The following is a 23,049-nucleotide window of genomic DNA, read 5'->3' as shown; positions in this document are numbered from 1 at the left end:
ACCGAGACTCATCAGCGAAAATTATGAAGTGCCTCGCTGACGTCTAACGGAGCAATATCAGAGTTTTTGAATTCGAACGAGACACTACACTTCCCAAGAATTCTCACAATAAAGCGAAGTCGACCATCCGCCTTCCCTACAAACGATCTCAAGTACTCGTTCCATTTCATGTCGTTTTGCATAAGTGTTACTAGATATTTAATCTACGTGACTCCAGCAGCACATCACGAATAACGTATTCGAACAGTACAAGATTGTTTTTCGTATCCATCTGCATTAACTTACATTTTTCCACATTCAGAGCTAGCTGCCATTTATCGCACCAACAAGAAACTATGCCTACGTCATCCCTGTATCCTCCTATGGTCGATCAAAGACTATACTTCCCCGTACTCTTCAGAACTATCAGCAAACAGTCACAAATTACTACTCACCCTATCTGTGAGATCTTTTGTACTCATAAGGAACAAGGACGGTTCTGTTACACTTCCACGAGACACTCACGACGAAACCATCGTCTCTGTCGAATATTTGCCGTCCAGGGCAAAGTATTTGGTTCCATTACTTAACAAGTCTTGGAGCCACTGATATATCTGAGAGCCTTCGTTAAGAGTTTTCAGCGTGCACTGTGTCACATATTTTCCAAAATTTAGGAGTATGCAAGGTGTCAGTTGACATCATCCGTTGTTCTTAGGATATTATGCGAGAAAAGGGTAATTTGAGTTTCGCACAAGCGATTCTTTCTAAATTAGTGTTGAATTTCGAGCAGAAGCTTTTCCTCTCAAGGATATGTGCTATAGTCCAACTCAGAATAGCACCAATGGGAATACTGGTCTGGAATTTTGTGGGTCGTTTTTTTTTACCCTTCTTATATACGAGAGTAACTTGCACTTTTTTTTTCAAGTAGATTGAAACTCTCCGCTGTGTGAGAGATTCGCATTAAATACTAGTTCGACATCTACTACGGTGTCCAGGAGTAGCTAACCTGAAACCAGAGGGGCAATACAAGAAAAAGAGACGCATACCAAGACAAACACATAGAAAAAATTACAGTAAACATTTGATCTAATAGTTACGTATCGATGACACGATTAGCACAAGATGGGAAAGAGATGGAGGACAGCATCTAACCAAAGACTGACGAGTTACAAAAGTTAAAAAAAGTGGAAATGTGACGTATAGAATGTTTGTTCAGGAGACTACTGTAATACTGTCGATATGTTATGGTTATTTTATCATGTTGTGCCAATTTGACGCTATTTCTGCACTTCTGCTTTTTATTTATGTGCTTATCATTTTAGTCTAGATCTGGTAATGGATTACAGTGGTTGAATCCGGTTATTTGGTTATTGATTTTCCAAGATTTTATAGTTCCAAAGGCTTCGTAAGAAGCGCTGGCAAACAGCCAGAGAGAACTGCTTTTGGAATAGACCGAAGCTTTGATGGTACATATCTCAGTGTCTGATGAAATGAGATCCATAAAGATGTGCTCTGCTCCGATGATGGTTGCTTAGCACTCTCAGGAGCGAATTGGATGCCCCAGTCTCATAACGTGCAATAAAGCGTGACTCGGCGACACACGTCTATGAAATATGGAACAGTTTCGATCTGTGTAGCTTGCTGCTCATTAGTCGAGTAGCACAAATCGAGGAATGATCTTCCATTCACCAAGTCTTTCTAAGACGTTGATTTCAGTACCTCCAAAATCAATTTCGAAGATAATCAATTTCGAACAGTGCATCTGTTGGTGTAGACCTTCAGGAAGGGTTCGCGTCTGGTATTTGTGCTACATTGATGTTCAACAGTCGTTCAGTAGCCATTGCACTCCAACCAACTTTCTGTGTGATCGGTTATGTGGTGCTCCCACGTCCCTCATTCTAATAATTTGACTTTTCACGAAGTCAGAATCACGGTAGACGGCTGAGGGTACCCGAGCATGCTGTGTTGTTGTCTCGACTTGGGGAGTTCCATAACATTAGACGCATCCAGTATCCATACTTATCGTGTACGCACATACTTCGTCATCTGTGGGAATAGATTTTCTTCTGTACTGAAAATAAGACCGTATTCAGATGAAATTTTAATCAGCATATTCCACAGACATGAAAATATTGGGGTATCAGTTTTGTGGCGTTTGATGAAGGTGTTCACTGTGTAGCAATTTTCCCTTCTGTAAGTTCATTCAATCATAATCCATCCACGGCAGTCGTTCAAGTCCTCTCATGCCATTACCATAATGAATGTGACTAGTTCTATCAAAAACACAGTCGACGTCGCATTTCAGCTGCTATAAACGTTAAAAATTAGTTGTATACGTCAAAACATTCGCCACGTTGTCTGCTATAACATAGTGAAAACAGAGCTTCGATACATTTACTACTTCTTATTTACTCAGTCTGTGTCCATTTGGGCTGGACTGTCTCACTTGCGCCAACATGTACAGGAATTTTGATGCACAGTGAATTGTTACGATACTTGTTACTGTGGAACCGCATGAATGTTGGTTAGTGCCGTCTTCATTTGCATTGTGTGTTAACGAGAATGGTTTTCAATGGAAAGATACTTATGGCATTACTTCATTATCGCGTGAGTTTGTATTGGGCCAATTATATCTATCTTTCCTCGTGTTCTGATGTAAGTTTTCGCATTATTTCGAAGGGTCTTCTTGGCAGTTCGTATCTACATTACTACGCGGCTAAGCAGGTTAACAGTGCCCGTTGAAGGCTCCCTATCTAACTGCTTGCAAGGGCAACAGAGTCTGATTTTCAGTATTTCATACAATTATTTACCGAGTTTAAAAATTTAAAATTCTGTTGTAATCTAATGTTTAATTGCTCTCACAATCTTATATTAAAGGTTTAACACAGTAAGACAAGTATGAGAGTTAGAAACTGGGTATATGAGGCACGGTAACTCACGCCGTGCAAATTACCCTTTTTATATTCATTTATTATTTTAGCTTGATAGCAATTAGCGACTTCTCACAAACTTTACACATAATTTCAAACATTTACGAAACCTTATTCTCGCTGACATCTAAGAAATTCTGAAAGAAAAAAAGTTTATTTCTTACCACATTTTGGCTGTTCAGGAAGTAAAAGTTCAGCATTTGGTGTGAAGTTTTAATTTATTACTTCTTTCCTACTAATTCTATCCGCAACATAATTTCAGACACTATGCAGCTAAACCATTGAGTGCACCTCCAAAATTATAGCATCGTACGATAGAAAGTTCATGAGATATGACGTCACAAACACTGAGATGCGTGAAAAACTAGCTTTTCTTAAAACGAAGCATAAACTACCCAGGCTCATCCAACGAACTTTAAGCACAATTTTTACCCTTTTATAAACTCTTTCACGGTTTCATGCTTAAGGCCGAATATTTTTTGAACACATTAACTCATTTGCAGTCAGGCGCCTGAAGCTGTTTTGCACGTTGGAGTTTGGTTCTTTAAAGAATTAGGAGTGAGGGGTGGGGGTTTTCTTTTATAAATATTTAATATCGTCAATAGTTGAGCTCAAATTGTTCCACCTCAAGCCATTCTGCTGACTGATTCCTAAAAATCAAGTAAAGAATCTTTTTAAAATCCTTCGGGTCTAGTGCCCCGTCATCTTAAAATACTGCAATGCTACAATATTAAAATAGCCGACGTGTTAGTTTGGGTAGCAGAGGGTTGCTTAGTGTACGTAGTGAGGAAAGCCGCTGCAACGTGGCCGAAACGTCGGGTGTTTTAGTATTTTGTAAAATGGTCTACCAGAACACACAACAGGGTATTAATGATATTGACACCGGCCATAGATGCTTACATTTTTGTATCAAGGGACGATTTAAAAACTTTCTTGTTCTTGACAGTCACTGGAGATACATTCCCTCAATTTCCCATTTTTATCTGTAAAATCTTCCACATTAGAGTGCGAGTGCCTAGCTAAGTTTTCCAAATCGTGCTCGGCAGCGGTGATGCCACGGGCAAAAGCGCTCCGCTCGGTCGAGTCGTTGGCGCCTCTGGTAATAAGCGCGTCCGCTTATTCTGGCCGCGTGCCGGAGAACCAAGTCGCGCTATGAACGCTGTTTAGCTTACGCGGTGCGGTCGCGCGGAACGAGGCTACACACACGCACACACAGACAGTGATAGACGCCACACACACACACGCACACACGCACGCACGCACAGATAGGCAGAAGCGTGTCACTGCACTGGGCGCGCGCGGTGCACGCCCGCCTGCAGCCGCAGCGGAGTCATCTATTCCAGGCGCCACGGCCAGGAGGCTGGGAAATGGGCCGCGCCGACGCAAGAAGCTCACCCGTCACACGGCGCCTGATGACGCGCGCGCCTATCTGCGAGAAACGCAGCGTGTGTACACAGGCGCGAGGTCCCTCGTAAAGAACCCCGCGGCCCTACTGCCCCTGGCGATAACAAACACCAGGGTTCGGTGACACCGAGATGGCGACGAGCTGTCCCGCTGCGATGTAAAAAAGGTGATACTGGTCGCGGCTGTGTACGCCCAGAGTAATAAACGAGGCGTCTGAGAGGAGTGATATGAAACTCAATAACTAACAGCTTAACAGCTCCTCTGTTGCGTTTAACCCTCTTCGGCGTTGAGTAGTGGGGTCTTTGCTCGATGCACACTGATGCTGTTTCTACACTACTCCACTACTTGTTTGCCAATCAGTAGATTGCAATAGTTCTTATAAAGTGTATTTCTTGTGCAAACATATACTTTTTGAATAGAACAATGCCTACTGACATTAACAAACTAAAAGTAGGGTGAATTAGAATATCATATGCGTTTATTACAGGATTCTAGGGCGAGTCGAGAGAAATATCTTATTTTGAAAAGTTTCCACACCCACACCTGTACAACACCTGTGGTAGTACAAACTAAAGAACAGCACAAGTCGGTACACTAGTTATGTGGATTCTGACCAGCAGCAACGAGACACATGACCATCACAGGTTGTGTTCAAAATGTCCACCGGCAGCGGCAATACACGTTTCAGTCTAGTATGGAACGACTGATAGCAGCTCAGCGAAGATGTCCGCGCAGGCTGCTAAAAAAAATGGTTCAAATTGCTCTGAGCACTATGGGACTTAACATCTGTGGTCATCTGTCCCCTAGAACTTAGAACTACTTAAACCTAACTAACCTAAGGACATCACACACATCCATGCCCGAGGCAGGATTCCAATCTGCGACCGTAGCGGTCACGCGGTTCCGGACTGAAGCGCTTAGAACCGCACGGACACACCGGCCGGCAGCTGGTTGCAGTACGGGTAACACGTCGCTGCATATCATCAGATGTAGTTTTTATGTCCTAGTAGACGGCGTCTTTCAGCTTTCCCCGAAGAAAAAAGTCCAACTGCATCAGATCCTGGGAAAGGGCTGGCCGAGGTACAGGTCCTCTGCGCCCAAACCAACGATTTGGAAACCATTCGTGAAGACATGCTGTACTACTTCTTGCGCTGTGGGCTGGACAGCCGTCTTGTCGGACCTACAGGTTACTTCTAGTCCGCAGGAGAACGTCTTCTAGCATCCGTGGAAGATGAGCTATTAGGAGACTGCACTACTTCTGCGCGCTCGATATTCCGTCTCTGAAAAACATGCCTATGAGCTGATGTTTCACTATCTCATACCACACGTTTACACTCCATGGAAGCCGACTTTCCACCTGACGAAGCCAACGCGCATTGTCAACTGACCAATAATGTATATTTTGGCGTTTTACTGGCCTTGATTTGTAAATGCGATTTCATCACTAAACAAGACACATCATACATTTTGAGTGTCGTGTCTCAATGCTCACGTACAGCAGTTAACACATTTCTCATGATCGTGTCCAAGGACCTCTTAATGGAGAGAGATGTGATACAGATGGAACCAATGTCGACGAAGAATGTGTAAGACACTTGCCTTACTCATGCTACTTCGTCGTGCGATTATGCGGGAGATATCGTGCGGATCAACTGCAACAGCAGCAAGAACATTAATTTCACCCTCGTCTGTTGTCACCTGTTACCTTGCGTTACGACCGAGCGAGGTGGCGCAGTGGTTAGCACACTGGACTCGCATTCGCGAGGACGACGGTTCAATCCCGTCTCCGGCCATCCTGATTTAGGTTTTCCGTGATTTCCCTAAATCGCTTCAGGCAAATGCCGAGATGGTTCCTTTGAAAGGGCACGGCCGATTTCCTTCCCCATCCTTCCGTCACCCGAGCTTGCGCTCCGTCTCTAATGACCTCGTTGTCGACGGGACGTTAAACTCTAATCTCCTCCTCCTCCTCCTTGCGTTACGTTGTCTAGATGTTACACTTTGAGTTTCATGCAATTGGTTGAAGAGGCTGATAAATAACTGCCGAGATGATTGACGTCTGTTGGGATATCTTGCCACATACACCGTACAACAGCGGACAGCATTCCTCTTAGAATCTCCATACACCGTGAGCGTGTAGTTTTTTTTTTTTTTTTTTTTTTTTTTTTTTTTTTTTTTTTTTTTGCATTGGTAAATCCTATGGCCTACTCTTGGCCCACTGCTTGGACTGTCACAGACTAACTGATTGGGAAGTCGTAATCCATTCAAGGATCGCGCAAGCACAGTGTTAGCAAACATAACAAAATCGTACCTAGCAACTACACAGGCTGAATGAAGTATTATTACAATCTGTTTATTAGCTAACAGCAAGAGCCCCCGACCACCAATCCAGTCTGCGAAAACAGCACATCAATAATACTTTCCTTTTCCACGATGTTTGCAGTGCAAGTTTTAGTTAATTTACCACGATAATTACGTTTGTTATTTCATTGATCAGCAACAAAGCAGAGAAAAAAAGGAACCACATTATTGTTGTAAGCAATTCGGTTTCGAATTGGTGGTGTTGTTCTATTACTTGTTGCACTATAAAAATGTATATTTGAAATGTATACCGCTTACTTGGGGCAACGGCCTTGCCACAGTGGATACACCGGTTAAGCGCTGTCGGGCGTGACCGGCACTTGGATGGGTGACCATCCGGGCCGACATGTGCTGTTGGCATTTTTAGGAGTGCACTCACCCTCGTGATGCCAACTGAGGAGCTACTCGACCGAATACTAGCGGCTCCGGTCAAAGAAAACCATCGTAACGACCGGGAGAGCGGTGTGCTGACCACACGCCCCTCCTATCCGCATCCTCACCTGAGGATGACGCGGCCGTCGGATGGTCCCGTTGGGCCACTTGTGGCCTGAAGACGGAGTGCTGCTGCTTACACCGCTTACTTCGTTGTAAAGTCGATTAGGTCTCAATAAACGAAAGCGGATACAAGGCAATAAGTGTCAAAGAAAAAATGCGGCGATGTTGGCCGGAGGAAGGGTGGCGAAGGTGAAGTGTGTCCTGGTCTCCAGTTTCCCTAGTTTCAGCGCTGCTCCTGAATGTTTTTCATCATTTCCCTGAATCACATCATCTAAATCTCGTTATATTTTTTTCATTTCAACAGTTCGGTGCCTTTCAGAATGATTTCCCTTCATCATGTAATACGAATCCAGCATGTTTTATTAGGTAGATCAGTTCGGTGCGTTTGAAAATGGTTAACTGAAGTTCAATATTTTATCGATCAACTTTTCTAGACAGGGAATAGGGAAGGGGGCGACAGTTACCTGTCTAAGAAACAAATCTGGCATTCCCTCGAAGTTCTTTGGTGCAACCACAGGAAAATCGCGATGAATGGTGGGTAGTGAGCCCTCTTTTCCTGAATTTAAATTCGGAGTTTTTAATAACAGACCCACTTCGCTCGGTATGATGCGTTTCTTCGGACTGAAGAAATCAGTGGGCGGCCGTTTACTTTTCACATGTAGTTCTTAGCATCGATAAGGCAATATATAAATTGTCTCGTGCAGTTTAAGTAATGATTTCTCCAATGGCAATTGTGAAATATATGAACCCATGCATTTGTTTAGGAGGACTTACAGGTTTCCCTTTACATCGCAACCTTAATATGGTCACAAGTTAATTCAGTAGTACTGAAATGTACGAATGCTGTCATATTGAGCGTGGGCAACATAACCCATTATTTATCTTAAATAGATCTATCGACACGTTATTATCTTCATCCTAGGTCAGCTTACCTCAGTCTCATTGACTACCCAGATGTCATTAGGTCGCATTACAAGTTGTTTTCATGAATAAGTCTCGAACACAGAAGATTCCTTGTCAATTTATTTACCATCTGCCCAGGGTGTAACACGTCATTAATTGCAGTTTCTTGACATTATATACATATAGTACAATGTATAATCTTTTCGTTTTGGCTATAACTGCTTTCTTGGAAAGACGTCTCTTACGATCAACACCACCGAGGGAAATTTCTGCATGCCTGATAACCATCTGTTCCGACTGAAACAGGTTGCGAAATAAGGTGATTCGTCGTAGTAGCTTCTGGTGGTCCAAGTATGACTTTGAATAAAAATAGTTTATCTGATGCGCTGATTCTACGATGTCTATCTCGTCTCGCTCTGTCGAAAGGTATCGCTCTACGCATTACGTTGTACGAACAGGTCGCTCTGAAGATAACAGGATTACGCTTAAATTGACGGAGTGGTTTGTATGGCATTTTCTCTGGAAACAGTGTCTAACCGGCCATAGTTAGTACGGTTGTACGTTTTCTTCCTGTTGATGAAATTTTTGTTCCAAAACTTTAAGTCTTCATAGATTCCAGTGTCAGTGATCTACCAGAGTACTTTTGTATATAGTTATTTGTTAAGCAGTAGCCGATGGCTACCTCTTGACTCGTATTAAACCCTGCGATTTAGGAAAGTATTTATACTTAAAAAGTAAATCAGGAATGTTTCCGCCTGTAAAAATTTGAATTGAGTTCAGTTAAAAAAAATTATTGGTGTTCGAAGAAGGGTCCGATTGCTTGTCCTGAACAAGCATCTAGCGTATCAGGAACTAATTTAAGAATAGGGCATGATCGTGTTTATGGCTCTGATGTACGATGGTTGCGTTAGATTATATGACGTCACATATGTAATTTACTCGGTAACAAAGGAAAAAATACAATCGCGCACTGTAATGAGCATTTTTCTTGTGAAAGGAAAATTGCCAGCAGCTGTGGGCCATTTGAGGCTCGCCATCAGCATAACGGCGGCAATAGCTTCTACCACAAAAGGCCGTGACTGAGGAGCGCCTCTTTCATTGAGAAATAGGCCGATTTACAGAGTGTTTCACTATTGTGAGTGCAAACGAAAAGGAATAGAGGGCAATGGAACAAGCAAATAATCCTAACAAACATAAGTACGGAACCAATTGTTTCTCAGATGCGATGTGTTACAGTTGAGTACATGAACACCGTATAACAGAGTCTCTGAGGACCCAAACTGCAGATATGCTCTTGAGGACAAACACATTACGACAAGTGTTCCGCGTTTCCATGTGGTCAACACTCAATGCGATGCAGAGGCGAGCACGTTTCCTTATCGATGCCCGACACGTTGAAAAATTCCAGGCGTGTTCTACATACACTGACAACCTTCTACAATGCATTCCTGGAACTCATATCAACCGGAACGGAATACACCAACGCTTTTAAATATACCCACAAAAAGACCCAACGGGTTCAAATCTGGTAGCTTGGGAGGCCACGGTATTGGCGAACCACGACCGACGTCCTAGTTGTCGAAGATTCGTGCTACGTTTTCCCGAATAGCCACTGCCGGTGCACCATCATACATGTATCACGTAGGCATTCTTCTACTACAACGAATATCATCCAAAACGTGCCCTTACATAATAGCCGTATTGTGACATCGGTATTATTGCACTTGCGCATACGTCATAAAGGTGAAACGATTGGTATCCGTTTCCGTGTTAATCAGGATTATTTGCTTGTTTCATTATTCTGCCCTCGACCATTTAGTTTTTAGCTATAATAATCAAACGCCATGAATGAACTCATTCTGATGAGGCAGAGAAGAAAGGCCCATTGCATTTGGTCCAAGGCATTCCATTCAGTCACAAATTGCACATATAGGTAAGTAATTCTCTCTTTCAGTAGTTTAGTAGTGTTCAGCTAAGAAGGCGAGTGACGAGGAGAGTCGCAGCAGCGCGAGGAAACCTGTCACGTGACTCTTCACCAATACTGTATTTTCATCTTACCATCAATTAAGTTAATTTTAAGAGACGTGTTTTACATTTAAAGTTGTATAAGATGGGCTTAAGCGTTAGTGCATGTATGGTCGTGGCTGTTATGACACTGATGTTCCCATGCAGGTGAAATAATAGGAACACAACAAATATTACTTTAAAAATGGTGGCGATAGGTTTCCGTGTATTCGGCATGATTCACATGCCCCTAACTGTGGGTTTCTGCAACCCACAACGCCTTGAAATACCACACATAAGATTTTCATATTTTCTCGCTCGCTATGCTAAAACTATCAGTCCTACAAAAAAAATTAACAAGACCTTTCTGTAAGAAATTTAATGTAGTTAAATTTGGTGCTGGGACACGTTTTCGCTAGATGCTGTAGTTTTCGAATTACTCAAGAAAAATTCACAAAAGTGACCTTAAAATGCATTTTATTGAATAACTCGAAAACCACGGCCTTCAGCGAAAATGTATCCTAGTACAAAATTTAACTACATTGATTTTTCTACACGAATATCCTGTTCACTTTTCTTCTGCAGAACTAATAGTTTACATGTAGGGAGCGAGAGAATATGAAACTCTCAATTGTGATTTTTGATGATGTTGCAGGTTGTCTAACACTCAGTGGTAGGGGCACCTGAATCACCCTGTATAAATGTTGTGAGAAAGTCAGAAGTAGGAAGAGTGCCCCAGCGTGTCCAGTTACCAGCGGAGAGAACAGCTGGAATATGTTCTGTGGGAGAGAGACGAGAGCACAGTGGCAATGGCGAAAAGTGTCCTCTCTTGCACTCTATGCAGATTGTATTATAGAGCTGCCTGTTTCGGTACACAACACTCCAGCAAGTTACATGAAAATGATCAATCAGTTCAAAAGTTTATTTAGGCCCCAAGAGGAATTAAATAAACAATTAATTAAAAAATATAGTTCTGTCCACAGGTATTTTGCAAAAGGGCATAGATCCTTTCAAAGACCGTTACTGCAGCACTGGACAACAAGATTTTTTAAAAATCATTTTGCAGGCTTTTAGTCAAGACTGGGGCAGCATGTCAGTAAGCTCGGGTAAAACCGCTTACAGAAGTCCGAGGTGTGAATACTCTAGGGCTACTCATCGATGTTGCACTAATTCCAGGACTGTATGGTGCTCGCATTCGTCTTCTTCTGCTTATAGTCCACTGTTGGACGTTCCATACACATCAGTCCGTGGATGGACTTTGATGTGGAATGTCATACGCACCTGAAAGGATAATAGTGTTTGGGGTTCGTAATGTTTGGTATTCTTGTCGTGTGCGGATGTTAGCCTATTCATTAAACTTTCTTTTTTGTTGCTGTGAAGTAATCGAGGAGAGGAAGAAAAGAGTGTTATAATTTAGCATTCCGTCGGCGCTGCGGTACCAAAGACTGAGTGCTAACTCAGGGATCCTGCTTTTTCGCATTGGACAAGAATAACATAAAGTATTCTCCAGGGTCTTGTTGAAAGAAATTTGCCTGATTTATGGAAGACAAGAAGGAAGATTTAAGGCCTGGTCTCCATCAATGACAGCCACCTGACTTCACCACTTCGCTCTATCCCTTAATAACTATTCTAGGCCGTGTAATGTCCATTTAGAGAGGACTTACGTGAGGAGAATGTAAAGCGTTGACTGACAGTTTCATGTCTCGTGTTAATTTGTGGAGTCTCTTGTACTGAATGAGCATTGGGATGACGCTGTCATATAGCTTTGTGTTGGCACGCATCGTAGGACCGCCGCCGTTCTGAAGGCTATTGAGCCTGGCGTCTTTTACATGAGAGAAGCTAGTGACTAGAAAAGGCCGTTACTCAATGCTCCGTGCCGGGAAAAGTGATTGACTTGGCTGTCTCTTTGACGTAGCGGACTTGCCAAGAGCTCTAAATCGTCCTCGTACAGAGAACGGGAAAGGAGCGTTACGCAGCTTTTCGTGAGAGGAGAAGCAAATGGTTTACCTGTCACTCTCATGTACGAGGCGTGGTAGGCACAGTACAACGTGCTCACAATGAAATGCTCATACACACCCCAGGGAACTACACAAAGCAAGGAGTGTGTTGTACTGCGGAAGGTGTGGCAAAGACAATACATTGGAGTCACAGTGAGATGCTCATCCGAACTTCCGGGAAATATAGGATAGTTATAATTGAACTTTCGCTACTCGATGGAAAACTGTTAATCGTATGGGTGCCCAACTTTATAGGAATGGTGTTCAGACTGCGCGCTGTAGGATTTATGTTGTTAGTAGAGTTAGTGTCATGACGTGCTCTTAGGCGCCGGTAATGGTACGGCGACGTATTGTCGAGACACAGACATCAGTGTGCACAAGAGCTGCATACAGCCAGCGTGGGTCTGGACATGAGTAGTGCTTTATTCGTAAAGTTGTTTTATCAAAACAACGGCAATAGTGCTGCTGCTCTTCGTGAGTTTCGGCACACCAAAGGAATACGGAGAGGTCCTCTTTCAGCACCGCGGTTGAAGTAAATAATTCGGAAGATGGAATTGACTGGCGATTTCGGAATTGTTCCTGGGAGAGGCTGTCAGCCAACTGCGCCACAGAATGTGGAGGAAGTTACTGTTCCTGTGGCTGAGACTGCTGGACACAATGTGCGATATAATTGCGTGGGCTTCCGCGGCCAGAGTCAGTCGACATAAAAGTTTTCTGGGTGGGTACTACACCCAGAAAACTTTTATGTCGACAATGCGCGATCTACAAGCAGTGGACGAGCTGTGCCACGACAGCTGTCATTTCACGCTCCGCAGTTGTTTTGGGTAGCGTTAGAGCAATCTCTAGTGCAGTTTCACACTGTCGTGGGCAGATGGTCGTCACATTAAGGGAAGTTTTTAAACAGGAACGTAAACATGGTACACACCAAACAAATGTTACCCTTTCACGTAGGAATTAAAATGTGTTTCTTTTTATTGTTTAACTCGTTATTTCTCTTTCGTGTGACCTTAAAAATGTTTCGACAAAGTTTCGTTCTCCTACGATCACTCGTCTTCCATGACGGCCTCTCAAGTAGCGAAAGGTTAATTATAAACACACAGTATATGAAATGAGTGACTCGCCCCGGCTTGGGACGGCTAGCGTGAGAGTATCTGTGACCGCAAGACTTGTCTAGCGTAGCGATAATAAATTGTATACAATCAGTCCACTAGCTAAAATCGCTTGTAAATCCCTACACAGTAGATCCTGAAATTAGCCTTCAAACACAGGCTAAAAAGATATGTATAGAACATACTAGCTTACGGCCCGCTGATTCGCTCGCGTAGACTCTATGGTCTGCAGAGATTTTTTTTTTGTTTTCTTTAATCGAATTTCTATGTTGTTTATAAACTGCAATAGCTAAACTTTTCACGCTAATTCAGCCCACAGAACCATGGTCTTTTCCGAATGTACTTCTGACCAAAAAGCGATTTTGGTAGCTGGAGTCCAAGGTATTGTTAATTATGCCTTTTACGTTCTTGTGGTGATATTTTCATAGACACATTCATCCCCTAACACAGACTTCTTCATATCCAACTGAGAAGCGAAATACCAATTTTCATAGATTTACCTTTCAAAATTTGCATCTCCTATTTCACTCCCTTTGGGGTTAAATTTCCGAGAACAGTGAAACACGTATTATTTATTTCTAACAGAGAAACCAAATACAAATTCTGAGAGATTTAGCTTCAAAAATGCTTGCGTAATGAAATATTTCCATAAAAGCGTTCATGCGCTATTTCTCGTCCATAGTTGTTGAATTTCCAAAAACACTGAAACATCTATTTTTTTTATCTGTAACTGAAAAGTCGAATACCAATTTTCACAGATGTAGCTTTAAAAATACTTTAGCAAATCTTTAATAATTATTTACCTCCAAAAAACTTTTACTCACAATTTCACCCTCACAGGGCCTAAATTTCCGGAAATGCTGAAACATGTACATCTGACCGAGAAAACAAGTACCAATTTTCGTAGTTCTATCTTCAAAATTGTCTTAACAGCGTCATATTTTCAAAAAAATACTTTCGTCCCCTATTTCGAATTTCGAAAAATTACTTGTTACAAGACGCCTACGGTGTAAAATCAACACCCTCTTCAAATTTCAACTTTCTATCCATAGCTGTTTGGACTAGGCGATGATGAGTTAGTCATTCAGGTCATTAACTCTCATGTATATTGAATATGTGTAGATTATAGTCAAGGCTCGCTGCTCTCTGTAGTTGCGGTGGCTGTTCACTGTTTTCTTTTTTCTTTTCTTTTCTTTTTTTTTTTTTTCTAGCGGATACCGCCTTCTACGTAGCTGACCAGCTCGTAACTCCTATGATCGCCGCAAACGTCACTCCTAATGCCAGTTAAATAATACATATGTTACATACTCATCATTACTTTAATCACAAATTATATATACAAACCCTCCTCGTGAATCAGTGTATCTATTAATCAAAGACCGTGTCAAAATTCCTCCGACAGTTACTGAGTTAATTTATAATATGACTAGACAGGGACAATATTCTACTGCGTTCGATGTTGTATACTACGAATTGTCAATCTACTAAGCATAATAATCGAGCCAGAACCCAAAACGAAAACCTCGAGAAACTTCTCGGAGACTTTACTGGGTCAGTAGAGGGATGCCCACTTCTTTCGTTATCACGAATATTTGTTACAATTTTAAACATAAATCACCCTTGATACACAACACCTCGACTCAGCACATTAGATCTGTTTAAAACACAAATTCTGAGAAGAAAACAAACAGCTTAGAGATCTTTCATACCAGTAAAAACCGTATTGCTGAACGGACTTCAAGTCTGGCGGGATTTTAAGTTGCTACACACCTTTGGACTTCTACTATAGGCGAAGCAACGTGGTTTACTCTTTGTCCATATTAGCGAATTTAACAGTTCATAATTCACTCCTGAAGAGCTCCAACGTTACGTTATTTATATTACAGTTAGGATTTATATATGTACATTGTGTACTCATATGAATGTGACCAACTGTCAAAAGCCTGAAGCACCAACTTCTTGGGCGAAGAGCGCCGCAAGACGTGCAGGAAGAGAGTCAGTGACTTTGTGAAAGGTATCAAGAGGGATGTGAAGCCATGCGGACACCATTTGAGGATCCGTGGAGCGAATAACCCGATCGAGTTGGTGCCGCAGATTCTCGACTAGGTTTATATTCGGAGAGCGAAGTGGACAGGGGAGTACGGAAAACTCGCCCTGGTAATCTTCGAACCACACACGTATACTGCGAGCAGTGTGACAATTTGCATTGTCATGCTGGCAGATGCCATCCTTGCAGAAGAAAAACAAATTGCACGGAGGCGTGGACATGGTCTCCAAAGATAGTTGTATACGTGTGTTCATCCATGTGCGTCCGCCAATGACGAGATCGCCCATGGAAAGCTACGATTGCATCCCCAAGACAATAACGCTGTCTCTGGCCTGGACACTTCCCACAGTCGTTACAGGGTATTTGCTTTCAAACGTTTTATGCCGTACACGCTAACGGCCATCTATCCTTTGGAACGTAAACCGCAAGTCACCTGAAAAGGCTACCTTTTGCCTCGGTGAATGTCTAGTTGCGGTGTTGGCGTTCAAATTACAGCTGTCGTCGTCGATGAACAGCAGTCAGCTTAGGTGCATGAACCAGGCGCCCACGTGCAGCATCGTTCGCTTAGACAATCTTGGTAGCCACTTGGTTCATCTGGGAGATGAGTTGCTCAACAGTTGCACGTTTATTCGCCCTTACGTGTCTACGAGGCCATCGTTCACTTTTGTCATCTATGCACCCTGGTGCACCATAACAGCCTCGGCGCTGATTTCGGATAGTACCATTCTTCCACCCACGATATACTTAAGCCACGGCCTGTCATGAACAGTTTACGAACTCAGCCGTTTCGGACATGCTTCCTCCATTGGCCTAAAAGCCAATGATCGCGCCATTTTCGACGTCAGGTAAACCGCTCCGTTTCCGAACTTCGAAAATGACTGCACCGTTTTCCGCTCGTCCCTCCCCCTCCCCCCCCCCCCCCCCCCTCCTTGGAGAAATGTTTTGAGGAGTTTGTAGCGTGTTGGCTTTTACTCCACACTGCGCGTTGTGAGTGTGTGATTCTGTTTGACTGTTTTGGCTGTCTGTGTGTCGTGTCGTGTTGGTGTTCTGGTGGCGTCTAGTACTTGCCTGAGGTTGGCGAGATGTCGGGTGTTTTAAGGATTAAGGACTGGTCTTAGGATTTGGGGATTTTGGGATTTCTCTCTTCGACTTAGTCGTCGAAGATCGTCATGGGGCGTTTGGCGTTTGTGCTTGTAGCGGGACATGTCATACCGACTTAGGGATTGGATAAGATTATTTCCAGATCTGGAAGAGCTCTCATAGAAAGCCCTTGCCAGATCTTGGAATATTTCTTTGAGGAGTGGGATTTCGGCAGCGGCGTGCAGATCGTCAGTGGGGAATCCCATGGGTAGGTGCAGTGCCCTCCTGAGGGCGCGGTTCTGCAGCCTCTGGAGTTTGTCCAGGTGCTGCTTTTCCGCGTATCCCTAGACAGGGCACGCATACTGCATTACTGGCTGTATGAGGGCCTGATAGACGTTTAGTCCTACAGAGCAGGGAAGGGAGCTGGTTGTGTTGAAGACTGGGTATCGAATGGACATTCTGACACAGACCCTCCTGTGGATCTCGTCTATATGCGGTTTCCACGTTAGTCTCGAGGAGATACTTGGCGGATCTGCGCCAGGGGAGTGGGGATCCATGTAGGTGCTGGTGAAGGGGTGGGGGGGGGGGGGCCTTGAGGGGGTCCGCTTCTCCCGAATCTCAGGGTGATCAAGATAGCCTGTGTGTTTCCAGGATTGGTGGTGGTGCGCGAGCAACGGGCCCAGGTTCGTGTGTATCTAAAACCCTTTGTAAGCTACGAATGACCATGTCCTTTTTCGCATTACGATTGTAAAAGGCGGTATTGTCAGTGTACTATGCAGTGTGCACTAGGGGGGCCGTTGGAGTGACCGCATGTTCGACTGACCAAAACGGGCCCCAGGACCGCTCCCTGTTGCACCCCAGCACGAATACGCCTTTTGGTGGAGGTGGTTGTTTCTACTTTGGCAGAGAAGGTTCTATTCGTGAGATAGCTTTGGATTAACCTGACTATGCTCCCGTTGAACCCTTGTGTGTTTAACTTGTGTAGTAGCCCTTTATGCCATACTGAGTCGAAGACTTTGGCTATATCAAGTAGGACTATCCCGCAGTAGCCTCTGTGGTTGAAGCCCTCTGTGGCTGCTTCCACTAGTCTCATGATCTGTTGTGGGGCGGAGTGCTTCCGTCGGAATCCGAATTGGAAATCCGGCCAAAGTCGCTCGTCGGTGATGTGGTCTCGTATGGGAATAAGCAGGAGGAGCTCATAGATCTTGCTGAGAGTTGGCAAGAGGCTAATCGGGCTGTAGTGCTGCGGGGATAAAGGGTCTTTCCCTGGTTTGTGTATCGCGACCACTTCCACGTGTTTCCAGTTATGCTGGGAACTCGCGGGTACGAGTAATCTCGTTGAAGGCGTTCGCGAGGTGTTCGATAGCCCCTACCCGGCACGCTTTATATACCGCCCCCCCCCCCCCCCTCTCTCCTAGAGGTTGCACCTGCCGAGTGCTTATTGCACGTTGGCGTTGAACATAGGCCGTCGTCACATTAATGTGAGTGGAGCGTGTATTTTGACGCAATGTAATTCAACTCCCATAATTCACATACGGAGCTTAGTTCGCAGATAGTACTCATATTTTGTCAGAAAGGAAGGAGTGGAATAAGGGGAAGAGGTAAAATATTTCGTTGATTAAAAAAAAAAAAGTGAAATGTGAATAGCAGCAGAAGTGAGTGCGAGGTGTGTTTGTGCGCATGCGCAGAGGCGGGCGAGGCGCCGCTCGTCGTGGAGCTGGCGGAGCTGTACGCGCGGGACAACTCGCGCCCGCACCACACGGACCAGTACGAGCTGGTGCAGTTCGGCACGCCCGTGCTGCGCCGCGGGCTGCCCTTCTTCGTCGCGCTGCGCTTCACCAGGCCCTTCGATGACGCCGCGGACGTGCTGCGCCTGCAGTTCAACTTCGGTGAGTACGTCGCACGACCCGGCAGCCGGACAGCACACTGGAGCTCACCGAATACAGTATACGATTTCCTTCTCTCTCTTACACAGTGCTCAAAATAAACGTTGCATATTGCCGAAACTTTAATACCGAACGTTGTGGTCCAAAAGTACGTTATTTCATCAATGGTTTGGTTTATTTGTAATGTAATTGTAGCAGAAACAGTCCATTTTTCTATTGTGAGGGGGCCAGTATCTATGGCAACCGTGTCCCCTGTGAACGTTGGGGTACTTGTGTCATATGTCACTGCTAGAGCTGTGCTGCTTCAGGATTGTTCGGATAACAGTAACGTACAATCAGAGGCTCTGTAAAGTCACCGTAAAGAAGCGGAGAATGAGACAGGTAGACTTCGCATCGAATGTCGCTGTGAGTCAAACTGATGTCTGTAGAACCCGAAATAAGTTTCTAGCGACAGGATTAATTGAGAATCATCAAAGAAGTGACGCAGAAGAAAACAAACAGCTGTACAGGACTGATACCTGCGTGTAACAGGAAGCAGAAACACTCAACACAATGATACACGCCTGCAGCGGTAGTTCCAAACAGTTACAGGTGTGCATGTGTCAACACAAACAGCACGAAACAGGCTCTATGAGCAGCGACTACGAGCCAGAAGATCTCTCACGGCTCCTCTTCTACATCATGTACCGAGACGGGCACGAAACGACTCTTTATGAACTAGGTAGAAGTGGGACACAACCCACTTTTACGATAAGACCAATGTCAGTCTCCACCCTGTTAATACTGATATTCGTGTGAGTAGGCAACGAGGACAACGTTTACACGCTAGCTGCGCCGTAGACCGCCACCCTTATCAAGGAACTTCAGTCATATTTTGGGGTGAAATCATGTACTCGTATGTCCGCTGGACACCACCTGTGCCTATACATCTGCGAATGGCTGGCGCGAATGGCTTGCACGCATCGTGGTTCCGTTTGGTAAACATATTGCAGCGGGATTCACTCTGATGGACAATAAAACATTCGTCCATTGTCACATCTTGTGAAGACCTTCTAGGAGAGCGTGCAATCAGTTGGATTGAATGGCTTCCATATTCTCCAAATCTCACTGCGCTGATAATGCATGGACAATGCTAAAACGAGCGGTTTGCAGGCGTCGTCTCCCTCTTCACAGGCCACTGTGGAGGAATGAGAGAATATCCTACAAGAATACCTGGACGAGTGATATGGAGTCTGCCTAACCGCATTTAAAAGTGTCTCCAATTACGAGGAGGGCCATTTGGTTCATAAACAATGTGTTATGCAAGAGACAGAGGGAAGAAACTATGGTATTTGGAGTGGAATCTTTTGTAAAGGTTTTGTTCTTGCTTTTTGTTCGTTTTTATTGAATGGAAGTATGTTTATTTTCTTTATTTTTGTTTCCTTATCAGTATACCTGACAGAAAAAAATCAGTTTTGTTTCCTATAATGTCCAGCATTGACAATAAAGCAATTTTCAACATTCAGTTTGACCACTGTAATTACCATATTCTGAGATCAAGGCGAAGACATACATTGCGAAATAATACGAAAGAATACCTAACACAGTACGAAGAGCATTGTAACACACTATCTGATCAAAAGTATCCGGACACCTGTTAGTGCACATTTCTATGCGATGTGTACACCGTTCACCTTTGTGAAGGTTTCAGCTCTGCTGGGGACACTTTCAATCAGGTGTCTGACTGTCTGTGGAGGAACGGAAGCCCAATCTTCTTCAAGAGCAGAAACCAGCGAAGGCTGGACGCTGGAGTCTGAAGCGAAGTCGGTCTTGTAACTCATCCGAAAGGTGTACAATGGGGACTCTGTGCGGCCACACCATTTAAGGAAGACGGTACATCTGCGGAGATGATCAGCGAAGTCGGCAGGAAAGTGTAGATGTGTTGCCGCCAAGAATATGGGAAACTGAGAACTGGCGAGAAGAGTGGTTGAAGTCTCTCTTCATCCTCCTACACAAGAAAGCGTCAATTAGGAACTGCTCCAACTACCGAAGTGTTGCTCTCATCTCATAAGCAAGCAAAATTTTGATCCACACCTCGGACCAGCGTTTTATGCCTCATATATCTACAGAGGAAGCAGGTTTTGTTGTAGGAAAAGAAATTAGTGAAGAGATTCTCAACATACGACAACAAATTGTAAAATCACGAGAGGTATTCATTCCGGTTTTCATTTGATTGCCTGACTATAGGAAAGACTTTGAATGTGTTTTCTGGAGAAAGTTGTGGCAGGCGTCTTCTGAGTTCGGTGTCCCACCACAATTGATAGCACTGATGAGAAATCTATACAGTAATCACCTCACAGCTGTGTTCAAGCGCTGATTTTCTTCAGCGTATCAAAAGGTGTCAGCCAGGGTTGTTTCCTATACCCCAACTGTGCAACATCCATTTCATTAGGGAAACTCTTGACTGTTGGATTAAAGACATCTCGATTGGTGGAAGAACATTAACAACCTCTGAGTTGCTGACGACACCGTGCTTTTAACCAACAATGAAGATGAACTTCCTCACGTACTAACGAAAGTAAAGGGCTTTAGTCTATCATATGGATTAGACACCAATCTCAGCATTGCCAAACTCATGATAGCTGATCGAGCAGTAAAGGTCCAACCCACAGGTCAATTAACGGAACTGGAAATAGTGCGTTCTTTCATCTGCCTTGGGTCACCTAAGAAGGTAATCCTAAAAGAAAGGTCTCCTGTTTTTTTTATAAGTGCATAGACCTGTTTATTTCTACAATGGTTTACATCAGTTTACAGCTTGAGCATTTGGCTATTTTTCGACATAATCACCATTTCTGTCGATGCATTTTTGTAGACGCTGTGGCAGTTTTTGTATGCCCATATCGTAACAGATCGCCGCCATGGTGTTCATAAAGTTATGAACCTCATCTTTCACCTTGTCGTCGGAGATGAATCGCTTTCCGGCCAAATGTTCTTTTAACCTAGGGAACAGGTGATAGTCACTGGACGCCAAGACAGGAGTATAGGGTGGGTGGGTGATTATGTTCCACTGAAACTGTTGCAGGAGAGCAACGGTTTGCCGAGCGTTGTGTGGGCGAGCGTTGTCTTGGAGAATGTGTACGCCCTTGCTCAACATCCCTCTTCCCCGGTTCTGAATCGCTCGTCTGAGTTTTTTCAGAGTCTCTATTACCTGTCATCGTTAATTGTGGTCCCAGCGATTCAGCTCCGACGACGAGTTGAAAGAAGAGGTTCATAACTTTCTTAACAACATGGCGGCGAGCTGGTATGACATGGTCATATAAAAACTGTCACAACGACTACAAAAATGTATCGACAGAAATGTTGATTACGTCGAAAAACAGCTAACTGTTCAAGCTGTGAACTGATGTAAACCATTGTAGAAATAAACAGGTCTAAGTACTTATAAAAAATAGGAGACCTTACTTTTGGGATTACCCTCGTATATGAGATACAGGAAGTTGGTGAGGTAAGAAAACGGATCACGCTAGGGTGATTTTTTTAATGAAGAAACTCACCGAGGTCTGCTAGAATAGAGTGATAACGAACAGCACAAAGATGCGGCTTGTTGAAGCATTTGTGTTTACCGTCTTCTTTTGCGGTAGCGAAAAGTGGATCTCTAAGGGCAGAGACAAGCAGCGTAGTGATGCATATGAGCTTTGGTGCTGCCTTAAAATGCTGGACACAAAATGGACTGGAAGAAGATCTAATGTCCATTATTGTGCAACTCAGTATCTCAAGGCTCCTTTCTTCTCGTGTCTGCCAAAAAATTCTCAAGATCTATGACCCTAATGAAGAAAATCTAGGCAAAATAATCAGGGAGGGAAAGATGGAGCGCATGGGACCTAGGAGGCGAGCAGCTAGCAGGTGAATAAATCAAATCAAGAAGATATCCAGTCTACGTCCTGGGTGGGATATATCGTAACGTGGTGATCACCCGGGACGGAGGCGTTCCATAGGGTCACGGCTCTCAGCAATGAACGCAACGATTTATCATAACAACGATGATGATGATTGTCCACAAACCACTGCTTCACATACGCTATTTTATGACAGCACGCATTGTCCTTTTGATACGAAAAATCACTGTCCTAGAACAATTCCTTTACTGTACATAGTACACTGTGCTGTAAAATGTGTTCGTACCCTTTCGCATTTAGCGTTTTCTTAAGCACAATAGGGGACCACACCGTAACCATGAAGAACACTTCCGTACTGTAACACAACCTTCTCTGTACTTCACTGTTGGCATTAAATGACAGGTAACGTTCTACAGACATTCGCCAAAATCTAACCATTCCGTTGCATTGCCGTAGTGTATAACGCGACTCATCAGTCCAAATCCACTGTTCAGGATCGTCTCTCTTTACACCACCTCAAACATCATTTAGCACTGACTACAGAAATGTGTGAGTTATGAGGAGTTACTCGACCATTGTACCCCATTATAACTCCCTACGCACAGTCACTGCAATAGATGGACTGCTGGTAGCACTTTATAACGCACGGCTCTCGCTCCAACTGATTTCATATGATTTTTTACAAACACCCTCCGCAATAGCCGGCGGTTCCTGTCCATCAATACATGGTCTACCTTGTCCTGGTTTAGCTGTGGCTGCTTGCGCTTCGCATTTACAACACCGACAGTCAACTCGAACGCTCTAGAAGAATTTAAACGTCCCTGACGGGTTTGTTACTCAGGTAACATTCAGTGACTAAACCACATTGGAAGTCACTTATAAGGGCACCACATCTACTTGTCATCACCGATCTCGTCCAAATTAATGATATAACCACCGCTTGGTTAGAAATGAAACTGATAGAAATGGGACCTCCAGATGG

At 43.9% G+C, this 23,049-nt stretch overlaps 1 protein-coding gene across 4 annotated transcripts in view; it reads left to right on the top strand.

Moving 5' to 3' along the window:
* LOC126336969 (hemocyte protein-glutamine gamma-glutamyltransferase-like) overlaps positions 1-23,049 on the top strand; it is a 159,614-nt gene that overhangs the window by 45,839 nt on the left and 90,726 nt on the right. For all 4 annotated transcript variants that reach the window (XM_050001181.1, XM_050001180.1, XM_050001182.1 and 1 more), the window contains one exon: positions 17,995-18,195. In XM_050001181.1, the coding sequence (XP_049857138.1) occupies positions 17,995-18,195 (201 nt within the window). The remainder of the gene's footprint in view (positions 1-17,994; positions 18,196-23,049) is intronic.

The sequence above is a fragment of the Schistocerca gregaria genome, chromosome 2 (assembly GCF_023897955.1).
Source record: "Schistocerca gregaria isolate iqSchGreg1 chromosome 2, iqSchGreg1.2, whole genome shotgun sequence".
Classification (NCBI taxonomy): Eukaryota; Metazoa; Arthropoda; class Insecta; order Orthoptera; family Acrididae; genus Schistocerca; species Schistocerca gregaria.
This window is presented reverse-complemented; position numbering and strand designations above follow the sequence as displayed.